This window comes from Caenorhabditis remanei, chromosome IV (assembly GCF_010183535.1).
Source record: "Caenorhabditis remanei strain PX506 chromosome IV, whole genome shotgun sequence".
NCBI lineage: Eukaryota > Metazoa > Nematoda > Chromadorea > Rhabditida > Rhabditidae > Caenorhabditis > Caenorhabditis remanei.
In genome coordinates, this window is record NC_071331.1 from 6931919 (window position 1) to 6956431 (window position 24513).

Sequence of the window (24513 nt, forward strand, 5' to 3'; positions counted from 1 at the left end):
AAACAAGTATAGTAAAACTTTGAAAGGAACAGAAAACAGAATTTATGAATGCGGCAAGACGAGACAGGAAAAATTGAATTCAAGATGATTTTGCACATTTCTTCAATCTATTAATCATATTCTCGATTGCCTGCTTTGCTCCCTTTTTCGATACAGTCTGAAAATTGATCCATTAATTTTCAGTCATTCAAGAACCACTCACATCCGACTCCTTTGTTTCTTCCAAATACATGGAGACCAACGGGACAATTTTCATGGAAAGATCGTCTCCTAAGTGTCTGGCCATTTGGTTCAAATCGTTCAGCATTGTGTTTAAGTTCAGTGTCTCTTCTGATTCGGTCGTTCTGTCGGAGAAAATCTCATCGAGGCACACTTCCAGATGGGATTTGATTTTTGAGGGGGTAATGTTCTAAAAATGGAATACGAGGATATAAAGGTAACATTTTTGATTAGTCGGCAAACGAATGTAGAAATCTTTGAACAGTAAGTTTTTACAAAATGTGCAATTAACTTTCAGAGAGCGTCTTAATTAACTATTTTTGAAGGATGTTAGTTTCGAACGTAGAGGTTTTTAGGGTTCATGTACTAACTAAACAGTTGACACTTTGTGAAGTGATTCTCCACTCCTATCTACATGTGTTAGTTCAAAAAGTGACAAGATTCTACCACACTTAAAGGTGGACTAAGGTCAACTCTGATATTTTCATAGAATAATGTGTCATTTTCATACCAAAAAATTTTAAAATTCGGTCTGGAACCCGCTGAAAGCGATCGCCGGTGAGTTTGGGCATTTCGGTGGCCGTGGAACATTCTAGAATCTTTTTCGAAAATGTTGTTTTTCAGGGTTTCGCCGTTTTTTTCTACCATTTTTGTAATGTTTCTATCAATTTATATTGTTTACTATCAAATTTATTGAAAGAAAACAACAAAAATGAGCAAAAAAATTTTGAAAAAATCAACATGGCCGAAGTCGAATTTCTAGGCCACCGAAATGCCCAAACTCACCTTCGATCGCTTTCAGCGGGTTCCAGACCGAATTTTACAATTTTTCGGATATGAAAATGAACTCACAGGTACTCATACATAATTCTATGAAAATATCAGAGTTGACCTTTGTCCACCTTTAACATCTTTTCGACTGTTACAACAATGTTTTGTATAGAAATATGATAAAAGTTGTCAGTTCGAAAGTCATGGCAACTGCTTTTATACTTCAAGTTATGAAAATAACTCACCATTCCATGATTCTGATTCTCCACGGCTGTATACAACTCCTTGATCTCTCGATTAAAACTTCCAGAAACTTCTCCGTGGAAGAAATAAATTTCCCGTAGGAATTTTGAGTAGTGATTGATCAAACAACTGGTATCCATGAAAGAGGATCCATGATTCCGTGAAATTCATGGTTGATTCACAATTGGAGGCTCTAATATGATCAGATCCTCAACTTTTCTTTCCTCAAAAATTGGCTCCACTGATTTCCTCATTTTCTTTGGAGCTGGTTCCATCTCGGGCGGCTCTCTGGCATTACTCGTTGATGGTCCTGGCTCATTATTTTGTGGAATCTGTCTCTTCGATCTCCCTTCATCTTCTTCCGGTGTAGAACTTTCTGGATTTCCAGGTTGTGACACATAATACATTTGGCTCCCAGGTACCACAAACTGGTAGGCGGGGCCTCTCATCCAAGGGGTCATATACTGTGGTGGCGGCATCTGTAGAGGTGCCATCTGTGGCTGGGGAACTCTCGGTGGCCTAGAAACCCAAATTTAGTCAAAAAATGAGTCTTCCATATAACTTACTCAATAATCTCCGGATCCTCCACTTCCTCTTCCACCCCAAACACCTCTCCATCATCCATATTCGGCTCCGTTGGCACCTCACTACCAATCTGAGCCGCCCGTCCTCTTCCATTCCATTTTCTATGCTCTCCTTTGAATTTCGTCACTCCATCAACCTTCGACACGTACCTTATCAGTCGATAATGACTGTCCAGTTCGTAAGTGTTTTTCCAAGTTCCTCTAGAAAGTCCGGCCAGGTGACTGGGGTGCTTGTGACGAAGAATATTCTCGCTTTCAGTTCGATGTCGTACTTTGATTTGAGGATTCGCTCGACAACTTTTTGGTCGAATCTGAAGAAAATGTATGTTTCAAGTTTTTGATACATTTTCCGAGAAAGAATTTTGAGTAATTTTTTAGTAAAAAGATATTATTTGGTTCCCTAGTTATTTGGTAAAATAAATTGAAACCCCTGGCAAAAAATTTGAAAACCTGATTGCCTTTCCTTTTTGTTTTGCCTAAAACTTCAGAAGCTCATTTTCGATAGTATTTCTCATGTCTCCTATCAAAATATGTCGGTTTCGAAAAGTCTAGTTTTGAAATGTCGAATTTTTCAAATGTTTTTGTATTTTTGTTTCCAGGTTACTGTTTAAACAACCGCGCTCCATAGCCCGATATTTTTTGGATAATTTAAAACCGGTCATTTCGGAACGAAAGTTTTCTAAGATTGCTTTTTGAGACGGTTACATGATCAAAAACACCAAAAAACAAGAATTTATGAGTCTGTGGCAATCGCGTTGCTCATTTTTAATTTCTGATTAATTTTCAAAATTTTTGATTTTCTTTTCCAAATTATTGTGTACTTTGAAGGAATTTTTCAACTTTTTGGTCGAATCAGAAGAATATTTATGTTTCAAGTTTTTGATAAATGTTCCGAGCAAGGATTTCGACTAATTGTTCTGTTTCGTTAAATTTCACTTAAAACTCAAAAGAGACCGAAAAATGAAATGTTCACTACTGTTTTACGTCTGCTATCAAAATGTATCGGTTTCGAGATGTCTAGTTATGAAGCAATTTTTCAAACAGTTGGTTTCCGATAGGTTACGCTTTTCACAGCTGCGCTCCATGGCCCAACATTTTTTTTGATAATTCTAAACCAGTAATTTCGAAACTAAACTTTTTTGAAAAATTGTTTTTTGAGACGGCTACATGAATAAAAAATACTTAAAAAATCAAGAGTAGACTCTAACAATCAGTATACGCGTTGCTCATTGAAAAATTCAAACATTTATCTTTTCTATTCGAAAGTAATCTGTTTTTAAAGGGAAGTTGGCAACTTTTTTTTCTTTGATTTGAGAATTCGCTCAACAACTTTTTTTGAATCTGAAGAAAATCAATGTTTCAAGTTTTGGATAATTGTTCCGAGCAAAAAATGTTGAGTAATTTTTTTTGGAAAAAAAATTTAAAAAATGATTGGTAAAAATTGAAACCACGGGCCAAAAAAAAGTAGAAAAGGCTGTATTTCCGTTAAACTTACCCAAAACTCAAGAAAAACCGAAAAATCTCATTTTCAATACTATTTTTCATGCCTGCTATCAAAATTTTTCAGTTTCGAAATGTCTTGTTTTGAAATGACTAATTTTCAAAGCGATTGCGCGGTTTGACCAACAAAATTTGCTTTGAATACTTTTGATGGAGCGATGTTGTAATATCAGTACTAAATCACTATTCATAAAATAATCGGTTTCGATTTTTTGAAAAAATCCAGTTAAAAAATTTAAGTTGTTCTCTTAATTTAAGTTGTTCTCTTAAGTTTATTTTAATTTCAAAATACAAACAAAAACTCACTTATTACAAAAGAATCTGTCGTTGATATTCAACTTGCAGAGATCTTTGAAACTTCTCGACAACGAATACTTTGTAATCGGCGATTCCGAGTTGATGGAAACTTCTGCGACGTAGCCAACGAACCCGTCGAAAAGATGATCACTGTCAGACATTTTTTCTGCAAAAAAGTTTATCTCAATTAAAGTAAATGTTTTGATTATTTCAATTGAAGTAAAAGTATGGAATCCGGTTAAAAAAGAGGTAAGAAAAAGTAGATAAATAAAATGTGAGCGTTTAGAGTGTAGTGGTAGGCAGGGAGAGACCACAGGGTAAACGGAGAGTTCAGACAACGAGAGGGGTTAGAAAAGACAAAATGTGTCGGCAGTGTGAGGGTAGAATGCATTGGGAGAATGCATTGGGGGGTGTTGGATGGAAAATGTGTATTGGGGGGAAGAGAAGTGTAGAAAAGAGGCGACGGAGAAGAGGGGGTTAGAACGGAGAAGGTCAGTTTTGTGTGCGTGTGTTCTGTCCCGCGGGGAAGGCCGCTGGCAATATTGTAAGAAGTTTTGTTGTGTTTAGAGAATACAGGGAAACATTTATTTATTCATTTCGTGAACACGATCAAAAATATCGCGAAACGAAAAGAAATGGCAATGGTAGCAGTGAAAAACTTCCTTCGAAATTGTTAGTAAAAGACAAGAGAGCTGAACTTGACTGGCTTCGGGTAATAATGTATTTTTTGAAAGAAGACAAAGTGTAGGATGCGGTTATATTGAGCAAAGCAGAGAATTCAATCAAAATAAATGGAAGGAATGATTTATAGGCTTACAACAATGACTCATAAAATTGAAAGGGGACGAAAGTGTACAAAAGCGCCTATGCCATGGTGAAATATACAAAAAAGTTGCGTCCCTGATGAATTTGTTGCTGTTGTTGGTCGTGGTTAACGTGTTTGTGATTAATAATAAAAAGTCCTCTTTGTTCTGCAAGTTTTTTCCTGTTACATTTTCAATATTAACCTGAAGTCTGTAGTTTATCTGCGGTGTTCTTGTAAATTGGCTGATAAGAATTTCGGGTGTTAGAAACCACACGATAATGACCAGATGAATGTAACCAATGTGTGCTTCTAACAAGTAAATAAAGGGCGACAAGATAAGATACACAAAGAAAACAGAGATAAATTTTTCAATGAACTTTCATGTATGAATTTATTAGTTGACATTGATACACTCTTTAATTGTAAAGCAGAGCTGTGCGGAAGTGATTTTTTCTAAAACGGAAGAAGGCAGCCGGAATTCCTGTTTTTTCAACTGCTAATTACGTTATCATACTAACTAACCTGATCACCATGTAGTTGCCCGAGTGAATATTAATGCTGTTTCAAAAAACTGTTTTATAAAATCACTCAAAATCAGGAGAGTTATTTGTAATAATTAGGTGCTTGAACTAATGTGAAAATTAATTTCCAGCAACACAAATGTATTCTGAAGAGCGAGAAGTAACCAAGAGCACCCAGAGAAACAGAGAACACACAAGGAGGTTAGAATAGAGAACAAGAACTGGGTGCCAGGAAAAGAGTATGTGGACAGAGAAAAAGAACTGAACAGGAAAAAAGAAAAGGGAAGATTAGAATATATGAGAACAGGGATATGCGTATGTATGTGGTGATAGCAGTGAAATGAATCAGTTGCAGGATAAAAAGGAGGGGAAGCGAGAAATCTATCTCCAGTGTAATCCGCAGGGTAGAGGAATTTCTTCCAAAAAGTACATCATAGGAGGAGGATGTGTTGTTTCGGGTGAAATCGAGAAAAAAGAAGAAAAAAACTGTTTATTGGAAAAAGTACAGACGATTTATGAACATTAGAAAGGAAAAAATGTTTCAAGTCGGTTAGATGTACATATTTAGGATAAAAACTGGTAATGATTTGGCCAACAGTTAGCTACTTCCATATTTGATTGTGTAGAAACGATTTTTGCACCACACAAACGTATTTCAATCTGAAATTATTTTCTTAAAGTCGTGTTCATATTTACATTGTGCCTAATTCGAAATCCCAGTGAGAATTGGTAAAGGAATAATCGACATGCTAAAAAAGTTTTTGTAGTGACAGCTGACTGTGAATAATCAAAATGATGGAAGAAAAATGGGTCAAACACGAAAATACACGCAAGAAGTTTAAATATGGCCAGAGCACCAATATTTGTGAAATTGTATTCAGAATTCTAGAGTGTCGTGAAACAGCAAACTTATGTCCTCAACTGTCTCATCGTTTCATTGTGAACTAAACTGTGATAATAAATTGATCAGGCCGCTTTAATTTTATCTTGTCTGTGGCATTTTTCCCTTTAGTCTCAAGGAAAGACTGAATTTTTCTGTTTCCGTTTTTCATTTCAGTGCTGAAATGTTTGATATGCATTATGCGTTTTTGTATTATCCGACAATGAATAAACACATTTTCATATGTCTCGTTTATAGATAATACGTTTATTGGATCCTGTTTAGTAAATGATGCTTATCATCTTTTGAAGATCTGAAAATATCGCTTACATCTAATGTTACTCTTGTCTAATAATTGAAACATAATTTGCTGTTTCAGAATTGTTAAAAAAGTACATAATGTTTTTAAAAAATTAGTGAAAGTGTATTTAGAGAAAATACTTCATACGTTTGAACACTGAAAACGATAGAATAGTACTGAAAATCAACAATCGATTGAAGTCGATCTACACTATACATCAAATTTCGCTTTACACGAAATTTTTTCCTTATCTATTTGAAACATCATAAAATTTACGTCGAATGAAGATGAACTGGATTTTTGTTATTTTGAAGCACAGTTTTTCAATTCTGATAGTAAGTGCAGTTTCAAACCATTTGGTTAAACTTTGGATTGATGCAATTTTCAATAGTCCTTTTATTTTTGTTTTCTAGAAAAATTTAATTGACTAAGAAAACGCAGAACGGAAGATATCCAATAAGAATTATAAATATCAGAATAAACTCTGTACAGTATGCTCACCTTATGAATTGGGGACTGGTTTATTGTCTTAACCCCCGCTGTCAAAGCAAAATACTGCTGTTTCCTGAAATTTGAAATAAAGTGTATCGGTATTCAAAAAAACGATTGCAGTTACTGTAAAAATTACGGTTTCACGTTAAATATGTGATAGTTGAATGTGAGAGAGGCAATATTTCCGTGACAATCACTACACAAAATCATGGGATTTCAAGAATGTATTAGAAAAAAAGTGGTACTCACCAAAAAAGTACCTGCTGCATGAAATGTGACATTTTTCAGGAACTGTTTATACTGAAAAGTAGGCAATTACAAAAATAAAAGGTATATATTCTTTATCTGCATACTCCATGTATTCGCTGTTTCATAAAATTTGGAAAATTTGAGATTCAACATTGACCAGTTTAAATTTAAATTTTTCTGTTCTTAATTTCTGTAAAGTATGTACATCTGATGAGTTCGTGGCTGGTTGTTGCTGTCGTTTAATCTATATGAAAATTCTCACAAATTTTTGCACTAGAGTTGCCAAACATTTATTGTGAATCGTCTAAACAGTTCTTCAAGAAAAAAATACCCGTATAAGCAAGAACGATTCTGAGAACGATCTGTTTCAAGATTGACAAATAAACAATTTACGAGAAAACGTGAATTTTTTAATACATAACTGTTTCAAATAGTCTTTTTTATGATAAACTTTCAAGTCAACCCAGTCAAACTCAAAAAACAACTTTATTCATCAATAAAACCAATTCCATAGCCATTATTATCATTATTTTCCCAAAAAAGCATACAGAGACCAAGACCAAATCCAAGACAAATCAATAAAAGCAATCAAATCCCATTATCGAAATTCCCATAGAGCCCATTATAAAGAGAGAAAAGAATGGAGAAGATTGGAGAAGGCACTGGTAATATGTACGCAGAAAATAAGAAACACAAATTGTTACAAGAGGAGACCATTTTAAGAATAAGGAAGGGGGAAATGTACAAAAAGTGAACAGAGGATTCATCGAGAATCGTCCAGTGTCATTGAACGCATTTCATTCGAGAGACGGTGACGGCGGCTGGAAAAATTGCCTTTAGAATGGTAACCCAGAATTGAAATTCAGTGAGCATTTTCAACTTATGGGATTATCGAAACAGATAATTTTGGCTATAGACTTTCAAAATGTTCCGTTTCGAAAATAAAATGTATTTTGAAACCAATTGTCATGTTGAAAATGAAAGTGCTCTCAGACCATACCGCTTATAAAAACTCACTTCCTCGTCTGCTCGCCACTGCTACTCGTTCTCATTCTTAACTCTTCTTCTTCTCCTTGTCCATGAGCTGAACTTGGTCTTCTACTACTACTTGGAGCCATCAATCCACCGGTCGCTTCTTCTGATGATTTACCCGGAAGCACGTGGTTTTGCATGTAGAAAGTGGAACATTGCCAGGGGATCTGGAAAAGTACAATATTAAAAATGGGTATTGAATGAGTTGGAGAGAGTTCATTGGTATCAATGTAGAACATGAAACAGGGAAATGTTGACAGTAGTTCCACTGCACACTGACGATTAAATATTTATACTGTAATTCAGAGAAAGATACAAAACAACCAAGACACTGACTAGTTTCCATATTCATAATGATTAATGTTAGGCGAGAAACTGCAAAAATGTTTTTGACGGTTTCCAAAAAGCGTGAAATTCACAGAGAATCGGGAAAATAAGTTTGCTTGTAACAATGTCACAAGAGAGGCTCAAAAAGCATCACTTCAGACAATTCTAAGAAACTTTTATTATTGGATCATTTGCCTTTTTTTCATTCTAAACGCAATATACAAATTCATTCTGAACGCTACAATTCCCGTTCTCCTGACTCAATAGGAGCCTAAGTGGAAACGTTTTTCAGCATGGACATATCGTCCTCTCAGACAAGATTTCCTTGTTTTCTTGCTTTTTTCAACAAACTTTTGTGTATTTTCAATTTGTATCGAAAAAAATAAGTAAAACTACAAGTATGTTTAAAAAAGCGAGGAAAAGAGGAATTGCGAAATAGACGTTTGTCCGAGAGGTCTACACGGCCGCGTGGAAAAGCTCTTCCACGAAGGCTTCTTTTGAGTCAGTAGAACGGGAATTGTAGCGTTTGGAGCAACTTTTCGCATATGCTGAAATGATAAGTTTCTTCAAAAATTATCATAATCTGAAATAAAAAATATGACTTTTGTCCTCCTTAAATCTGGAGACTCAGTATTCAGCAGTAATTGACATATCTGTAACACAAGATGTGGTTCTTATAACAATTAAGCATTATGTGAAACAAGAATTTGATGATTCAGAAACTATCTCATGTTTCAAACAGTATGCTCCGAGTCTAATATTTTGTAGACAACTCGAAACCTAAAAATCATAAAATCCTCAAAATAAGTCATACCTGCTGCAATGCCTTCTCCAGAAAAGTTGTCGACATATCGCTGTAGTTATCACATTCCAGACGAGTCTTTGTAGCATTTACAAACTAAAATTTAATTAATATGAATACTGGAGGTAACAAGACAAAAACTAACCTGCAAGTTATCCCTTTCACTTTTTCTTCCTTGGAACTCCAGTCGTTTTCCTGCGTTTCCCATTCGTTCGATCTCATCTAGTCCTTCACAACCGACACCTATAAGTTAACTTTTTATAATATCCATGGTATCCCTGTCTAAACAACAAACAAATATGAATAATCTCATTGAAAGAGTAATTTAGAAAATTCTTACCAATGAAAACAATAGAAATGGGAGCCTTCGACGCAAAAATAGCAGCTTGGACAGTCTCTTTCAAGTCTTCAATACTTCCACGAGTGATCACAAAGAGTACGAAATAACTGGGTGGCTCACTGGCTCTGTTGAAGTTATTTTGGGCTTGTCTGGAATAAAAATATAGGTAGTGTTTCAGAATGTTCATAGAAAAGTTGACAAGTAACAACAATAATTTTCCTAGATTTTTTTTAAAACTCACTTAGCCAAATGATAAATAATCTGTGAGAACTTTGCTCCTGAAAGTGGATGAACATGTTGATGACTCTTCCCAAATGCATTCAACACTCCATTGACTCCTTGACACGTGGCATCTACATCCAAAGACAGACAAAAGTTATTGGAATCCCGGTAGTGAGGAGGTATCTTCGCACCAAAACCATAAGAAAGCCACGAGTTATTCGGGTTGAATGGTTCAAGAGTTTCCCCGAGACATCTCACAACGAATTCAATGTCATTCGAGTACTGTTGATAGTCGTTATGAGTCAGATTCTGTGGGTCTCGAATGGAAAAGTCAATGGCGATTGCGAATTTCAGACTGGTTCCACCACGGATATAATCGAGAAATGAGCAGACGCGGAGTTGTTGGTAACGACAGATACGCACCTCTCCAATCGGTTTACGGCCTTGTTTGTACGTCTCGTTGAATATCTGGAATTTCGAATTTTGATTCGGTTTCATTGCTCACACAACTAGAATGATTTTAATTTTAAATTAGTATAGCGTTTGTAATGTTTTCAAATTTTTCTGTGCAAGGGAAGGTCGGTCCTCCCATTTCTTGCTGCAGTTTAAAAAATTTGTATACATCGTCAAGATGTTAGTAAGTGTGGCCACCGCAAGGGGGCGGGTAAAGCATTGTACAGAAAAATTTGAATTCATAGTAGATCTGGACTATGTTCCATTCGCAGGTGACAGACCGCTTGCTCAGCGTTCGGCCCGGCGCCGAGGTGTGGGCCTTATTGCGCAACTTCAGTTTACGTCGGCTCTCTACCGTAATTTTCCCATAAAAAGTTTCAAATGTACGGTAGTGGCAACAAGAGGCCAGCCACAGGCGAAAATGGGTCATACTAACTGTTTACCAGCTTAAATTTAAAATCTATTTTTTCAGTTTTATGAAACCTTTAAAAGTGCTTCCCACTTTAAGTACTGATTTAACCACGGACTGCATCAACTAACCGGAATCGCCTCCATAGCCTTTGCCACTTCCATGGAAACCAGTGCTTGTCCAATGACACCTTCCTTATCTTCTTCACTAATACACACTATTTCGATTTGACTGCTGAAATAACCACGGTCATTATAAAACTGTTTCAACAACTCCTTATATAAATATCTGCTGTTTGAAACGGCAATTCGATCATTGATCTGTGACTCACTCCATTCCATCTGTCCCATATAAATCATCCGATTGAACTGTAAACGGTCTCCATGTCAACTTGGTTTGTTTTGCCACTTCACTCCGGTATAACATTCGTTTTTGGTCCTCATCCACACGGTATACTTCTATGTACACCTGGAATAGATGGAGTGAAATGTGAACGCAGACTGCAGCTACTAGTGAATTGCAGCTAAATGTGGTGGATGAAAGAGAAAATAAGTTTTCAAGATCACAGTTTCACGAAATTCATATCGTTTTTAGAGATATTTTCTCTTCTATTCAAAATCCTAAATCGCCTCCCTCACTCACATTAGAATTCGAAGAAACCAGCTTTGTCGACAAGTTCTTTGCTTCCAGTTGCATTACAATCGGTTGAGTACGGTCACGTAGTTGACTCCAGATTTCCACTTCAGACACACGGTATCCGGATTGGTCACTGAAAGCATGTACTTTAATATTATTCGTGTTTCAAGAACACCAAAAATGTTATTGCTGAAACATGGAAATTAATAGAATAGAATCAATTAGAATCGTGAAAAAAAGAACACTTACACCATCGGAAAGATAATCGGTCCTGCACAGATCTGAGCGATAGAGAAGATTTCTGAAGCTTTGAAGACTTTGACTCCGTTTTCTGATAATTCGGATCTGAAAAAGTGAATTAACAGAATGAAAATGAAATGAGATGGAAATAAATAAATATTATTAATGAAACTGAAAAGAAATTTTTCCAGTTTCATGAAAGTTGTAATTTTCTTTTTCCAACTTCTTTATGTTGCTGTGCGCGTATGAAAAACTTACATTTCCATTTTGAACCATTGCAATCTCTCAAAACTGAACTCAATCGCCAAGAAATCCTCCAAAACAGCCGTGTCGTTAGTTCCCAATCGATCGGTTTCTGTGATCTGAAATGGCAGAGAAATTGAACTTTTGGGTACTTGTCAATCAAGCGAAACGAAGAGTTTCTCCAATAAAATATGCATGAAATACTTCTAGAAACTCATTTTTTCTCCGCTTTTTGCATTTGTGCACCCGGTGAGTGACACGTGTGTTCCGAATGGACTATTGGGATTAATGAAATCACAGGATTTTCGGGAATTCGAAACAAAATATTACTGTTTTAAATAAATAAAATTATTTGGTGTAAATGGCGACTATTAATGTTTCGGCCCGCTCAATTTCTCAAATTCCTGAAAATTTCTCAAAAATATGTAAATCTCACCAAATTCCAGGGTCCTTCTGAAGAATCCTGACTTTCGTAGAGATGAAGATAGAAACTACTGGATGGATATCTCTCGGGAGCCAGTGTTGTCACTCGGAATGTCAAATCCATCACATCTTTCGGACCACGGCGATCAGTGCTCTCCGAGCCTTCTCTGAAAACGGTTCATAATTACTTGATTTGTTTTCGATTGACAAAATTATTTTTCTGGTCAACTGTAATGGATTTCCAGAGCGAGAATTTTTTTGACAAGTTTGCGAAACAGTTTCATTATAAAATTAAAAACTGAATTAGTGATATTTTCTGTATTAATGTTTTAATACTCTCCAAACTCACTTCCTCAGTTTCGGCGGTAGAAGGGGCGGAGCCTTGCATGCTCGACGCATCTCCATGATATGACGGATCCGTACCATATTCATTTTTATCTTTTTTTAAATTGGGGAGTTGGAAGGCAAAAATGTTTGTGCTTGCTGAAAAATGAAAGAAATTGTAAAACACATCGGGATAAATGGGAAATCAAAAATGAAAAGCGGTGACGATTATCAGAACAGTTTGAAACCGGGAGGAATTATTTAATAAGTAAAGAATTACAGGGTCACATTTAGTCTATCAAATTATTTTCCCGGCTGCCAATTGAGTAGCCAAATCGTGCGTTTATAACGTGGACGAACAATACAGTGCGCGTCATAAGTATAGCGCACCCCTCGATTTTCGCGTTTCTGGACTTGCTGCAATCGGCATGAGAAAATGGTTAATGCCATTCGATCCGGCGTCACAGAAAACCTATAATGAGAAGTTTTTTCGAAAATTTCAAATCATGTCCCCTGCTCTGTCACAGGTTGTCTGAAAATCAGCCGCGTCAAAAGTATAGCGCGTTTTTGGATTTTGTGGCTCCGAGCGCTGAAAATCGAATAAAAATATGAAATTTGTTTATAATTAGTTGTCGGTGACTTATTTCTGTTACTTTCTATCAAAATTTATCCGAGAAACTAATTCTCTCCGGCTGAAACTGCTCAATTTAGCAAACCATCCCATTTGAGGCATCTCCATGATTGTTATCGATTGGTAATTTTGTAAAACGTGGAATCTGATACTGAACACTTGTCAAAAATACACTTCAGGACTTTGTGCTACATATTAGTGATCAATCAACCTTTTTGAGAGCCATTTTCCATCTTCCCGGCTCGATCAGATTGACTCCTTGAGATCTGTTTGAGGCATCCTAGGCGAACTTTGCTTCGCAGAATCGAGAAAATCAGTTCTTCAAACTTTGTAATGATTTAGAAACACTGGTAAGAACATTGCCAGCTTATTTTTGATCAAAAAACATTCAAGCAGTTTCCAGTTGTGACGGTGTAGCTCACACTGTAACAATGCACATGTTTGATTTTGGCCTGCACGAAAGCGTTTCGATAGTAATCAAGAAACATCTTTTCCGGTGACAGGAAACATTTGATTTTGTTCGTTAATCTCATTTTCAATATTTTCACACCATTCGGAAGTTGTTCAAAGCGCATATCTTTTCTGGAGACACGGAGTGCGATAAGCAACTTTCTGGTAGTGTGAGGATATTACTACAGATCTGTGGAGGTATTATAACTTCGGAGCGGACTGTATGTAGCACAACTTTTTGTCATGAAAGTCTTAAAAATATTGCTCACAAGCGATCCAGACTTCCTTCTGTTCCATAAAGGCATTTTTTGTTCCGCTATGAGCCAAAGTTCGCCTAGGATGCCTCAAACAGATCTCAAGGAGTCAATCTGATCGAGCCGGGAAGATGGAAAATGGCTCTCAAAAAGGTTGATTGATCACTAATATGTAGCACAAAGCCCTGAAGTGTATTTTTGACAAGTGTTCAGTATCAGATTCCACGTTTTACAAAATTACCAATCGATAACAATCATGGAGATGCCTCAAATGGGATGGTTTGCTAAATTGAGCAGTTTCAGCCGGAGAGAATTAGTTTCTCGGATAAATTTTGATAGAAAGTAACAGAAATAAGTCACCGACAACTAATTATAAACAAATTTCATATTTTTATTCGATTTTCAGCGCTCGGAGCCACAAAATCCAAAAACGCGCTATACTTTTGACGCGGCTGATTTTCAGACAACCTGTGACAGAGCAGGGGACATGATTTGAAATTTTCGAAAAAACTTCTCATTATAGGTTTTCTGTGACGCCGGATCGAATGGCATTAACCATTTTCTTATGCCGATTGCAGCAAGTCCAGAAACGCGAAAATCGAGGGAGGCGCTATACTTATGACGCGCACTGTACATAGAGAGTTAAATTTTTTGAATGAAACTCACTTTAATATCATTTTCTTGTTATTTTCGATTAAACTTCTCACAAAAATATCGAATTCAAAAAAAAGGGGAAAAATACAAATTTTCAACACACAAAAAAATGTGGATTATTTATTTGAATTTCGCGCTAGTTTTACTGAACCGCAAATGCTTCATACGGAATAAAAATGTGTAAATGTGTAAATGAAGGACTGAATGCGATGGAATAAAACCAATGAACCCTGTAAGTGAATTTTATGTTTTTTTTTCGAAACGGGTACGTAACACAGACTGAAAACTAAAGTGTATATATGTTTTATCTGAAACATTTGTTCTCTATTCAATAAGATATTTAATGATGATCACTGTTTCCGGTAGAGAATATGTTTAGCTGAATGTGAAACGAGACGGTACTTTGATCGAGATTGGCAGAGCAAAAATAAATTAACGAACTTCTGAAATTTATCAATTGCCACAACTTCAAATCTTACAGTAAATGGGATTGTTACAGATTTCGATTTAAAAAAAGAAGTAACAGAAGAATGAGTTTGAGACCAATGAAACGGTACCATATTCATGATCACCCAAAAAGCAGCAAAATGAAACCGAAAAAACGGAAAAAAGAGATACAAGAAACAATGTCAGTTGTCTCTCTGTTGTTTCTGAAGAGACCCGAAGCCTTATGCATTTTTGAGCACTTTCTACATCTTTTCGGCACCGCCCGAGATGAGAAGATGATGATGTTGATGATGATGTCTTTCCCTTTTTGTTAGGTTTTTTGAAGGGAACCGAGTGGAGAGGGGGGACCGGATATATAAAAGGGTAATAAATTATTCTTCCTAGTTCCGTTCCACCAAAAAACAATAACAAAAAAAGGAGAAGGAGGGGAGGAGAATAGTAAAAATGAATGTTGAAAAAGCCGCTCGACAGAAATCTGAAAACTATGAAACATGAAATTTACTTTGAAAATTTTGACTCGATTCTTGACTTACCCTCTCTTCACTACCCTCCCCGTGACACCACATCAAAGAACTCCAGAAAAGTGCCCCTAGAAAATTATATTACTTTTCGAAAACTTTCCCTAATTTAGAAGGGCCAACAATGGGATAGGACAAGAAAAGAAAAAAGGGAATAAGTTGGAGAGAGAGCTCATTGACTAATAGCCTTCTCCACTTTTTAAGTAGCAGTCTCAAGTAGAAAGGAGAGACGAAAATAATGAAGGAATGAAGTATTTTGGGAAAGGTGATTGGAATAATGAATACTATGGGAGTTTCTGTTTCAGATTGATGAGAATTTGTGGATGAGATTGGATGTGAATTATGTTGGAATAATCGTTACCATTGGCTGAACAGATTTTTCAAATGGAAAATTTGGCAATCAAAAACATGAGTGGGAGAAAAATACGAGCCCTCGAGGAAACAGTTTTTTAATGGGTAATTTCAATTCGTTATCATTGTTATATTTTTGCAGTACCAACTTATTATCAAAAATAAAACAGTATTAGGTGTTCTGTTTCAGTAAACCTATAATTGCGCCAACAAGTCATTTGTATAATGAATATACTAAATGTTGATACTTTGGGAAAAATTTGTTAAAATTGAACAGAAATAAAAATCTGTTCCAAAATTGGATTATTCAGGAGAGTTTGAAATTAATACGATTTCATTAATGATGAACGAGTGCTGATTCCAGCAGTTGTTTCGTCATAAGAGAGCTGTTTGAAGCCTCAGGCCAGATGGCGAAGAAACTATTGGAAAATACTAGAATTGAAAACTTGGGAAATCAAGACAAAAAATTAATTGTGGGAGAAAAGAGGAAGACATGATAAAACATTGGGTCTTCTTCTTTAAAAATATTTTGATTATCATGGTTCCATTATCATCTACACTAACATTTTTACAACAGAACATGACTTCAGCTGAATTTGAAACTGGGAAGACGGAAGTCGAGGCTTTTCATGTCCACCGGTACCAGATAAGCAAAAATGCTGGAATTTTTAATGCTCGGACCGCTCCTTTTATCCTGTCGAACAAAATCTCGGTTCTACCTAATTTCCGGATTAACTTATTGACATGTTTATCAACCAAGTGTCAAATTAGGAATTGACTTAAATAATAGTGAAAAAAACAGTGAATAATTGAGACTTGTTGTAGACGAAATATCATTCAGAGATGAAAATAACAGCATTTTAGTAAAACTTTGAGACACAAAATCAATATAGGAAATCTAAATCGATACGTTTAAAAAAAACTAGTAGCTAACTTTCTTAACGAAACTAGAACAATAAAAGCTCTAGATGAAACAGCAAGTCCCTAGTGTAATAAACTAAAACTAAAGTCTTGGGAAAAATTTGTTAAAGTTGGACGTAGATAATAGGTGATTGATTCCAATAGTTGTTGGGTCATAAGACAACTCTTTGAAACTGTATGAAATCTCATGCATGAAAAAAATCACATCTGGTTTTCGTAAAATATCCATTTCATCACTACTCTCTATTCTTTGCACCCGAAACACAACAAACTCCAAAAAATCCAGGCACAAATATTTCAAATTTCAACTATAATATTTCCAGTGTATCGAATTTCCGGAGCTCTCCATGACACCACAATAACAACTTGGTCAAGTTTCACCTGTTCTCGGAAAACGATACGGGAGAGAGAATGTGGGATGGAATCTGGAGGGAAGGTGTTGTCATAATTTCGACAGGTGTTGCAAGTACAGTACCGCTCAAAAGTATATTAAGTTTTGCCTTTTTCAGTTGAAAATGCCAAACTTTGAGAGTGTGTTATGGTAATACTTATTGTCCCATTCAGTAGATTTTTAATGGATCATACAAATCAAATGCAGAACTTCATTTTTGTAGTTGGCAACTTTTTTGTACGGACACTCCCTAGCAAGTTACATATTGTCAAAGTAATTTCTCCCTCAAATCGACTCTTTTCAGTACAAAATAGTGCGATTTTTGAGCTGTCGTCTTAAAATGACCATAACTCTCTAGAGAATGTCCGTACAAAAAAGTTGTCAACTACAAAAATGGAGCTCTACTTTTGATCTGTACGATCCATTAAAAATCTACTTAATGGGACAATAAGTGTTACCATGACACAATTTCAAAGTCGTACCTTTTCAACAGAAAAAACCAAAATTTAATATACTTTTGAGCGGTACTGTAAATATCAAATTTTTTAAATTCAATTTTGGAAACATATTTTGAAAAGCTAACAGTTTCAAAATCATGTCTTCTGTGATCTTCTATATTCTTATTCAGTATCAAAACAATCGAAATTCACAAATTCAACTACTAGAAAATGCTCCGAATTTTACAGAGTAACTCATATCAAAAATATAAATAGGTTATCAGCAGATTTGCTGTGGGTCGAGCTGAAAACAATTCTTTCGCCTTGAAAGTGATCGATTTTTTCTGTTTTTGGAATGGTGGAAGACCGATTTTTTGCAGTTTTCAAAGATTAAAAGAAAATATTTCCAAAAAATGTAATGAAAAAGTTCAAAAACTCGAATACGGAATTTCGCAACCAGGTCTTCAGCCTGAAAAAAATGTACTTTTGAATTACGAAGTAACCATTCCTAGCATATTTGAAAAATTATTTTTCACACTTTCACGAAACAGTTCAGAGTTGAGGATTTTGGCTATCTACTAGGCTCAGAATCTTTTGGGGGACATAGAAACCGAAGTGAAAAATTGGAAGTGTATGTACATACGTATTTTACTTGATAGGACTGGATATTGTTGCAATAAAAATAGGATAATTAACAGAATTTTGTGAATCAAAAAGAACCCGTTCCAACAATACTAGTCTCGAGAAATGATTATAAAATTGCCCTACTGAAACCGGGTTAAAAATCTGTAGGGAACTAGAAAACATATGCGATAAAGCGACTCAATCCAGCGGATTTTGCTATTAGTTTATATATCATTAAAATATGCCCGCTTGCAACACTAGCAGAGTATGGGGGACAAAGTGAAATTTTCAAGTTGAAACAGTGATATCTTACTGTTACTAATAATCACTAAATATTACGTGGTAATTGTCCCAATTGACATATCCAACTGCGGTGCAAACATACTGAAACTGAAATACTGAAACTGAAATACTAACATACTGAAACACGCTAGACATCTTTCAAACTTTTGAAAATCTAAAAGTTCAAAAAACTGACTGAAATGAGTCATCTGAAGCTCCGCCTCCTAGATTTTTGAAATAGAAGATGAAATTTGACACCCACAGAGAGCGAGGAGGAACTTCGGAAGGAAATTCCCGAAAAAACTTCTTTAAAACTTGAATAATTCATGAAGAGAATATCTAACATGTTCTGTTCTCTTTTTCTCAATTTTTTTAGTCTCTCTTCGGAATGAAAAAATCCTCTCAAAACGCTGTGCCAATTTACGACGCAATAAAATGTGTGCACTCCGTCCTTCTGTAAGTTTTTTTTGATTTGCAAAAAAAACACAAAAAGAGAATAAAAAAACAGGAAAAAGGCAATATGAGGGAAAATGTCATGAAATCCATAGTCAATTAGTCAAAAAATGGGCACAGAAAATGTGGAAATAAGGTCGGATTTTATGAGAAAATGGCGTGTGTTTTCTGTTTGCAGAATTCATTGGGAAGAAGAAAGTGGCGACTCGGCGGAGGGGAAATGGGCTAGACATGGAGGGAGGGATATACTCATAAACTTAGATTTTACAGCTGATTTTTTGGGGAAATGGAGGTAGAGAAGTACTCGAGTACTTCTGGGAAATATAAATGTTGTCTGCCTGGATGGAGATATTTTTGGAAAGTAGTTAGATGCTATATCTTGCAGTGAATGATTTTTATAACTAATGTAGTTGAGTTATGAACTTTTTGAAACTGGAAAACATTTCAATTCAGTTTGCCTTTGCACAGTGAACTTTTCGGGCGAGTCTCGGAAAACATGTCTCACCGTAGGTTTCCGCTTTGCAGTTCAAAAAAAGAACTACAATCTACGGTAAGAAATGTGTTCCGCGGCTTTTTCGTAATAATTACGTTGAAATTTTTTTAAATTAATTGGTTGATTAGTTGCCCGCGTACGAATACGGGGTGATAGGTTCCGGATAAAATAAGACGACAAAGAACACAGTTTCTTACAATAAATTTACTTTATTGCAAGAAAATAAAATAAGAGAGCGTAACTTACAAAACAAAAGTCAAAAGCACAAACGCTAAAATTAGAACTAACTCTGAAAGCCAACCGACTTCAGAAAACTACTTTTGCCACGTGGAGTACACGTGTCCACGTGAACTGACGCGCTGAGGTTACGGTAGGCGCGTGAGCCTTTGGCGGAGTGTCGTTGCGTATTTATTGTGAGGACTCGGAGAACTACAGGGTTATGAGGGTACCTTGCCACCGGCAACTGATTAGTTAGTTATTTCCACAGCATATAACTTAACTACGGCTTCGGAACACAGACTAAGAATGTCATTAACTTCGATCTTTTAACCAAACGAAAACAGTTTCACTGAAACTGTAATTATGTTATTTGAGTCTTCAAAAATTAGTGAAACGCTGGTTTGTGAATAATTGAATATCTCTTTCTCGCAGGACTATGATAGAGCGTAGTTACTACAAACGTGAATCCTTGTCGAAACCTTTATGATAAAATAACATTGCACTGTCAAAGAATTGTTGCGAGCTAAAAATCACTCTGAAATGGAAAAAGTTTTAGAAATATTGGATTGAAGTGGACTTCCCTCTGAAACAAAAGAATACTAAATTACTTCCGAAACAAAAAACAGTAATCGTAGTAAAAAACTACAAACTACGATAAAACATGTTTTCCGCTACGAGACTCATTCTAACAAATTCTATGCGTCTTGTAAAACCAGTCAATCACCAATTGTTGTTATATCCACTTCTAGAACTAGAAATGAACCACCAGAAACAGTATCCGAACTTCTCAGTAGTACGGGTTTAATGGCAAATGTTGTGTATAACAGTAATCACCTAAACGGCGTGAAGCGTGACAAGATTTCTATACTGTATTGGCAAAGAATTCTTCTGTTTCAGTCTTCTGAGTTAAAATGTCGAAAATGATCAACCCATTCTGGTGTCAATAGTATTTTCCTATTTTTGTTTCGTAGAAACTAAAAATCAAATCTAGAGCTTCACTTTTGTAGTTTAACACTTTTTCAAACGGCGAACTCCTCGAGAAAGTACCTTTTTACACCTTAAAACAGAGGTTACAGTTTCATAAATTTAAGAATTGATATTAAAAAAGAAAAAAATAGAAACCAAAATTAGTACAACTCTCAAGTTAGTTTCATGTTTCAGGAAACGATTTTCTCTCAACAATCAGTTTGTAGTCCGCTCATATTCATTAAATTTTATCATGTGTTGCTCTGACAGGTAATTTAACAATAGCACGAGACATTTTTTAGAAAGAAAAATAACATTCTAATTTCCTTATAATGATATTAATTTCAGTATGAGGTTATGGATATTTTGAAACAGAAGATTTTTTCTGAGTTTCCAATTCCAGTCACTCGACATTGAATTAATTAGTTTACAGTTTCACATACATGTGACAAACTGACAGAAACGTATTTGCTTTAGTGCTAGAGCTGCCCTCCATCGAAAACAACTTGAGAAATCTTTATTTCTCTCTGAGTCTCTGTCGCAACCAGATTTTTTCAGTTTCGGTAGAGCACGGTTGTAAAAAAGAGTGTCAGGCTGATATGAAAGACACGCCACCCCCTCAAAATTAATGAAAAAATAAGCAAAATTTAGCTGTTCTCGAAAAAAACCAATTAGGTTTGAATCATCATGAAACGATGTGTTCGAGAAATATCCAAATTTTCTAAGTTGAGTTTCAAAAAGTTTTAAACTCTGAAAAAGTGAAACATGGAAATACGAAGAATGAATAAGTTCTACAAAAGAAGCAAAAAAGGATGAAGAAATTGCGAAAAAAACGAGGACGAATGCCGAGAAATTAGCTTCCAGATGGCTGGAACACCGGATATCTAGTCGTTTTTTATTTCCGCTAAAGAAGAGAAAAATGAATAGAAAATGCGTGTTTTATTTGGAATATGTGTGTGGAGACACCAAGTTCTTCTAGACATGTGTGCGTGTTAATATGGAATTATTATGACACATTTCGTTGTATTTTTCTTGTGGGGAATGGGGAAGAAGGGAGAAAAAAGAAAGAAGGAATGGCTGAGAATTCAAAAGGAAATCGATACAAACTGTTCAGCTTCAAAAATTTTGTAAATTTTTGAAATAAATTATTTAGTAATAAAATACGAAGCTCACATCAAAATCAAATTTTACAAGTGCTTGTAAAATGGAGTCTTTGAAACATTCAAGTTTGTTAACTTTTGTCTAGAATCTACACTGCTGAGCGACTCAAGAAAAAATCGTCGTTACGGAGTATTCAACTAACACCATGTCAAACATTTGTATGCTTAATGTTTTAGAAGATTCCAATTAAGCAGCTTATCAGGATCTTGTTGATAACAAAATCAAATAAAAATAGGTAAAAACTGATCCAGAAAATCGCTAGAAAACTAACAAAATAAAGCTTCAGTTTCAGTTACATATGAAAATTACCACTGAACTCATATTTCCAATTTTAGGAGTTTTTTGAGAAAATCAAATTGTGAAGTTTAATGTTTGGCAGTTTGAGAAAAACTCTTTGAAAAAATTGACACAGAAAGATTGTTCTGGTATCAGTTGAAAAAATTTAACGACATGCCGTTATAAAACAGTTTTTACGGAAAGTTGCAGCTAGAGTTAGAATGAGGTAGTTGACCCTAAAACACTATTTCATTTTGTGTTCAACAATTTGCCTAATTTTGAGCCCAAAGAATATTTGTTTAACTGTTTCCCGTTGGACACTTATTTAGAAGAGATGCCTCACTATCAGTATGCCAATGATATAAAAATCAAACTTTTATCGACAAATAGTTTGGTTTTCATCAGAGTGATGAATAATTTTTGTAGAAACCTTGATAATGTATGAGAATTAGAAAAACTGATGATATTTCTCGCTCAATGATAAGTGAAAATAAAAAGAAAATGTTGTTGTTGAAATTAACTTAGTTTGACGAAAACCGACTTTCAGAGCCCCGGCCAATTTATTAAACAGTTTTAAAATATCATTCCTATCATATTTCGTAAATTTTTAGTAGACCACTGTATGAAATCGGAAAAAAAGTTCCTTAGACATGTAAAAAACAGTAATCACAAAATCTTCAAAGTTCAACAAGTACCTGAAACAGGTAACATTCTCAATATTTCTTCAGTGGATTACTGTAGCTTCACCATTCTCAAAATCTCAAAAAGATACCAAAACAAAACAATTCCGTCAAGAGGTTCAGGGATTAAAAAAAAAACAACTCCCTCTTATTTTCTTCTAAGCCATAACTCATTTGGCATGTGTCCTAATGTGAATATGTATTCATACGAGAGACAACGATAACCGGGGCCTCCGAAAATGATGTTTTTAATGTGCAAAGCTAGTAGAAAAGGAGGGAGAGAAGGGACCGCCCAGTCGTCTGTCTTTCCTCCAGTTTACCATACATTTTTGATGTGATCGAAGAGAGGATAGAGTAAGCGGTATGTTTAGGAGAGTAGGGTAACAAAAAATGAAGGAGAGAAAGGGAATTGGGGGAGAGAACATTGGGAATTGAATGAAAGATTGAAGTTCAGAGAGTTCGGATTCAAATTTATCGGCTCATAGATATTCAAAGGCAGAAATCAATTTTATAAAACAGTAAACTTCTATTTCACAAAATTGTGAATTGCAGAAAATACAATAATCAAAGATCCTGGTTTGCTCGAAGGATGTTCCCTAATGCTGAAACTTGTTGTTTCACTAAAAGAGTCATTTAATCGACTAATCATATCAACATTACTCCGGATGTCCGGTGAAATATGTCTGATACTTATAAGTTCTTGGCCCATTTGTTCAAAACAAAAATTTTGTTCAAAACATTGTTCAAAACATCAGAACCAGTGAAAACTCAAAAAATAAGAATTGTACTCGTAAAAGAGGAAATTTGTTTTGGATTTAAAAACTCGTATCCATAAAACGTACAAAAACAAATTAATCTACATAATTAAAAGAACAGTGCTTTTTTATATGAATCGACGCAGAATTCGAAAAAAAAAGAGGAAATCCTTGAAGGCTGGTTTTTTTACGGTCACGTTAACAAAAAGAAATTTTAATTGTAATTTCTAACTTCTTAGTTGACCTAATCCTTCATGCACTATTTGTATTAAATACATAAACATTGGGTCAACCAAGAAGCTCCTTCCATTTAATACATTATTTAAGCTAATTTTTTTTGAATATTAGGAAAACCAATCCAGGTCAATCATCATCGGACATTTGATAAAGAAAAAAATCAGTTACAGAAACAGTAATTTTTTTGCATTGGTTTCATTTTATTATTCCGACTCAAACAATCTGCCTGTTCGATTTAATCTCTCAAATAGATATGACGAAAGTGGATAGATAAGAAACGTTTGGCCCAGAACTTTTAGAAACGCGCTAGTCAGACCACTAAAAATTGGAAGTTTGTAAAAGAAAAGCTATTTTTTGGTTTTGTAAGAAAACAATCGTGTATATAAATCGTACAACAAATTAATCTATAGCTAATTGATTATTCGAAAATCTCGAAAACGCGGTTTTTTTTTGAATTTCAATGCTTGTAGCTGTGGACTTCAATAAAAAAAATTCAGTTTCTGTAAGTATATATTTTCCAATCGAATATAATTTTATTGTTTCTATCTTTATTGTTTTCGATGTTGGCTTAGATTTTATCTTATCGTGAAATAATTCTGCGAAAAAGAAACAAGAGAACAAATTGTTTTGGGATCACTGATTCAATTAGAACAGACATTAAATTCAAATAGACAAGAAACAGAAAATACATAATTGATAAATTAAAATAAAAAGTTATGACCACCCATCACCAAAACTGCTAAACAAAAAAGGGAATATCCAAAAACCAGTTTGCTCCTCTTAAAAAGACAAAAAGCCAATTCAGAAAAAGAAATTCTATGCACTCCCAACCATTTTGCTGAAATTCAATCCTTTAAACATGGCCGTGCACACCACCCTCATGACTCGACTTGCTGAGCCGAAAATGAGGAGCAAAAAACGGAAAAACGGGAAGAAGAATGATGTCCTCTTTATGAATATCTCATGTTTTCGGGAAAAAAAAGAAAATGGGGGATGGGGT

The 24513-nt window shown here is 35.1% G+C and overlaps 4 protein-coding genes across 4 annotated transcripts; all 4 read right to left on the bottom strand.

The window, feature by feature from the left end:
• Positions 1-79: 79 nt before the first annotated feature.
• Positions 80-1373, bottom strand: GCK72_012651 (uncharacterized protein; the record flags this gene model as incomplete). The annotated part of the gene is made up of 3 exons (XM_053729283.1): positions 80-157; positions 203-409; positions 1236-1373. The coding sequence occupies 3 exons, from the start codon at positions 1371-1373 to the stop codon at positions 80-82; spliced, it is 423 nt and encodes a 140-aa protein (XP_053584055.1).
• A 27-nt stretch (positions 1374-1400) lies between these two features.
• GCK72_012652 (uncharacterized protein) lies at positions 1401-1858 on the bottom strand (the record flags this gene model as incomplete). Its single annotated transcript, XM_053729284.1, has 2 exons — positions 1401-1752; positions 1800-1858. The coding sequence occupies 2 exons, from the start codon at positions 1856-1858 to the stop codon at positions 1401-1403; spliced, it is 411 nt and encodes a 136-aa protein (XP_053584056.1).
• A 113-nt stretch (positions 1859-1971) lies between these two features.
• On the bottom strand, positions 1972-3775 carry GCK72_012653 (uncharacterized protein; the record flags this gene model as incomplete). The annotated part of the gene is made up of 2 exons (XM_053729285.1): positions 1972-2128; positions 3624-3775. 2 exons carry the CDS (start codon positions 3773-3775, stop codon positions 1972-1974), a joined length of 309 nt encoding a protein of 102 aa, XP_053584057.1.
• Positions 3776-7625: 3850 nt separating this feature from the next.
• Positions 7626-12415, bottom strand: GCK72_012654 (uncharacterized protein; the record flags this gene model as incomplete). Its single annotated transcript, XM_053729286.1, has 13 exons — positions 7626-7683; positions 7880-8061; positions 9036-9119; positions 9169-9266; positions 9364-9512; positions 9605-10053; positions 10579-10681; positions 10779-10915; positions 11090-11216; positions 11333-11428; positions 11582-11685; positions 12003-12156; positions 12339-12415. The coding sequence occupies 13 exons, from the start codon at positions 12413-12415 to the stop codon at positions 7626-7628; spliced, it is 1818 nt and encodes a 605-aa protein (XP_053584058.1).
• Between the last annotated feature and the right edge of the window lie 12098 nt (positions 12416-24513).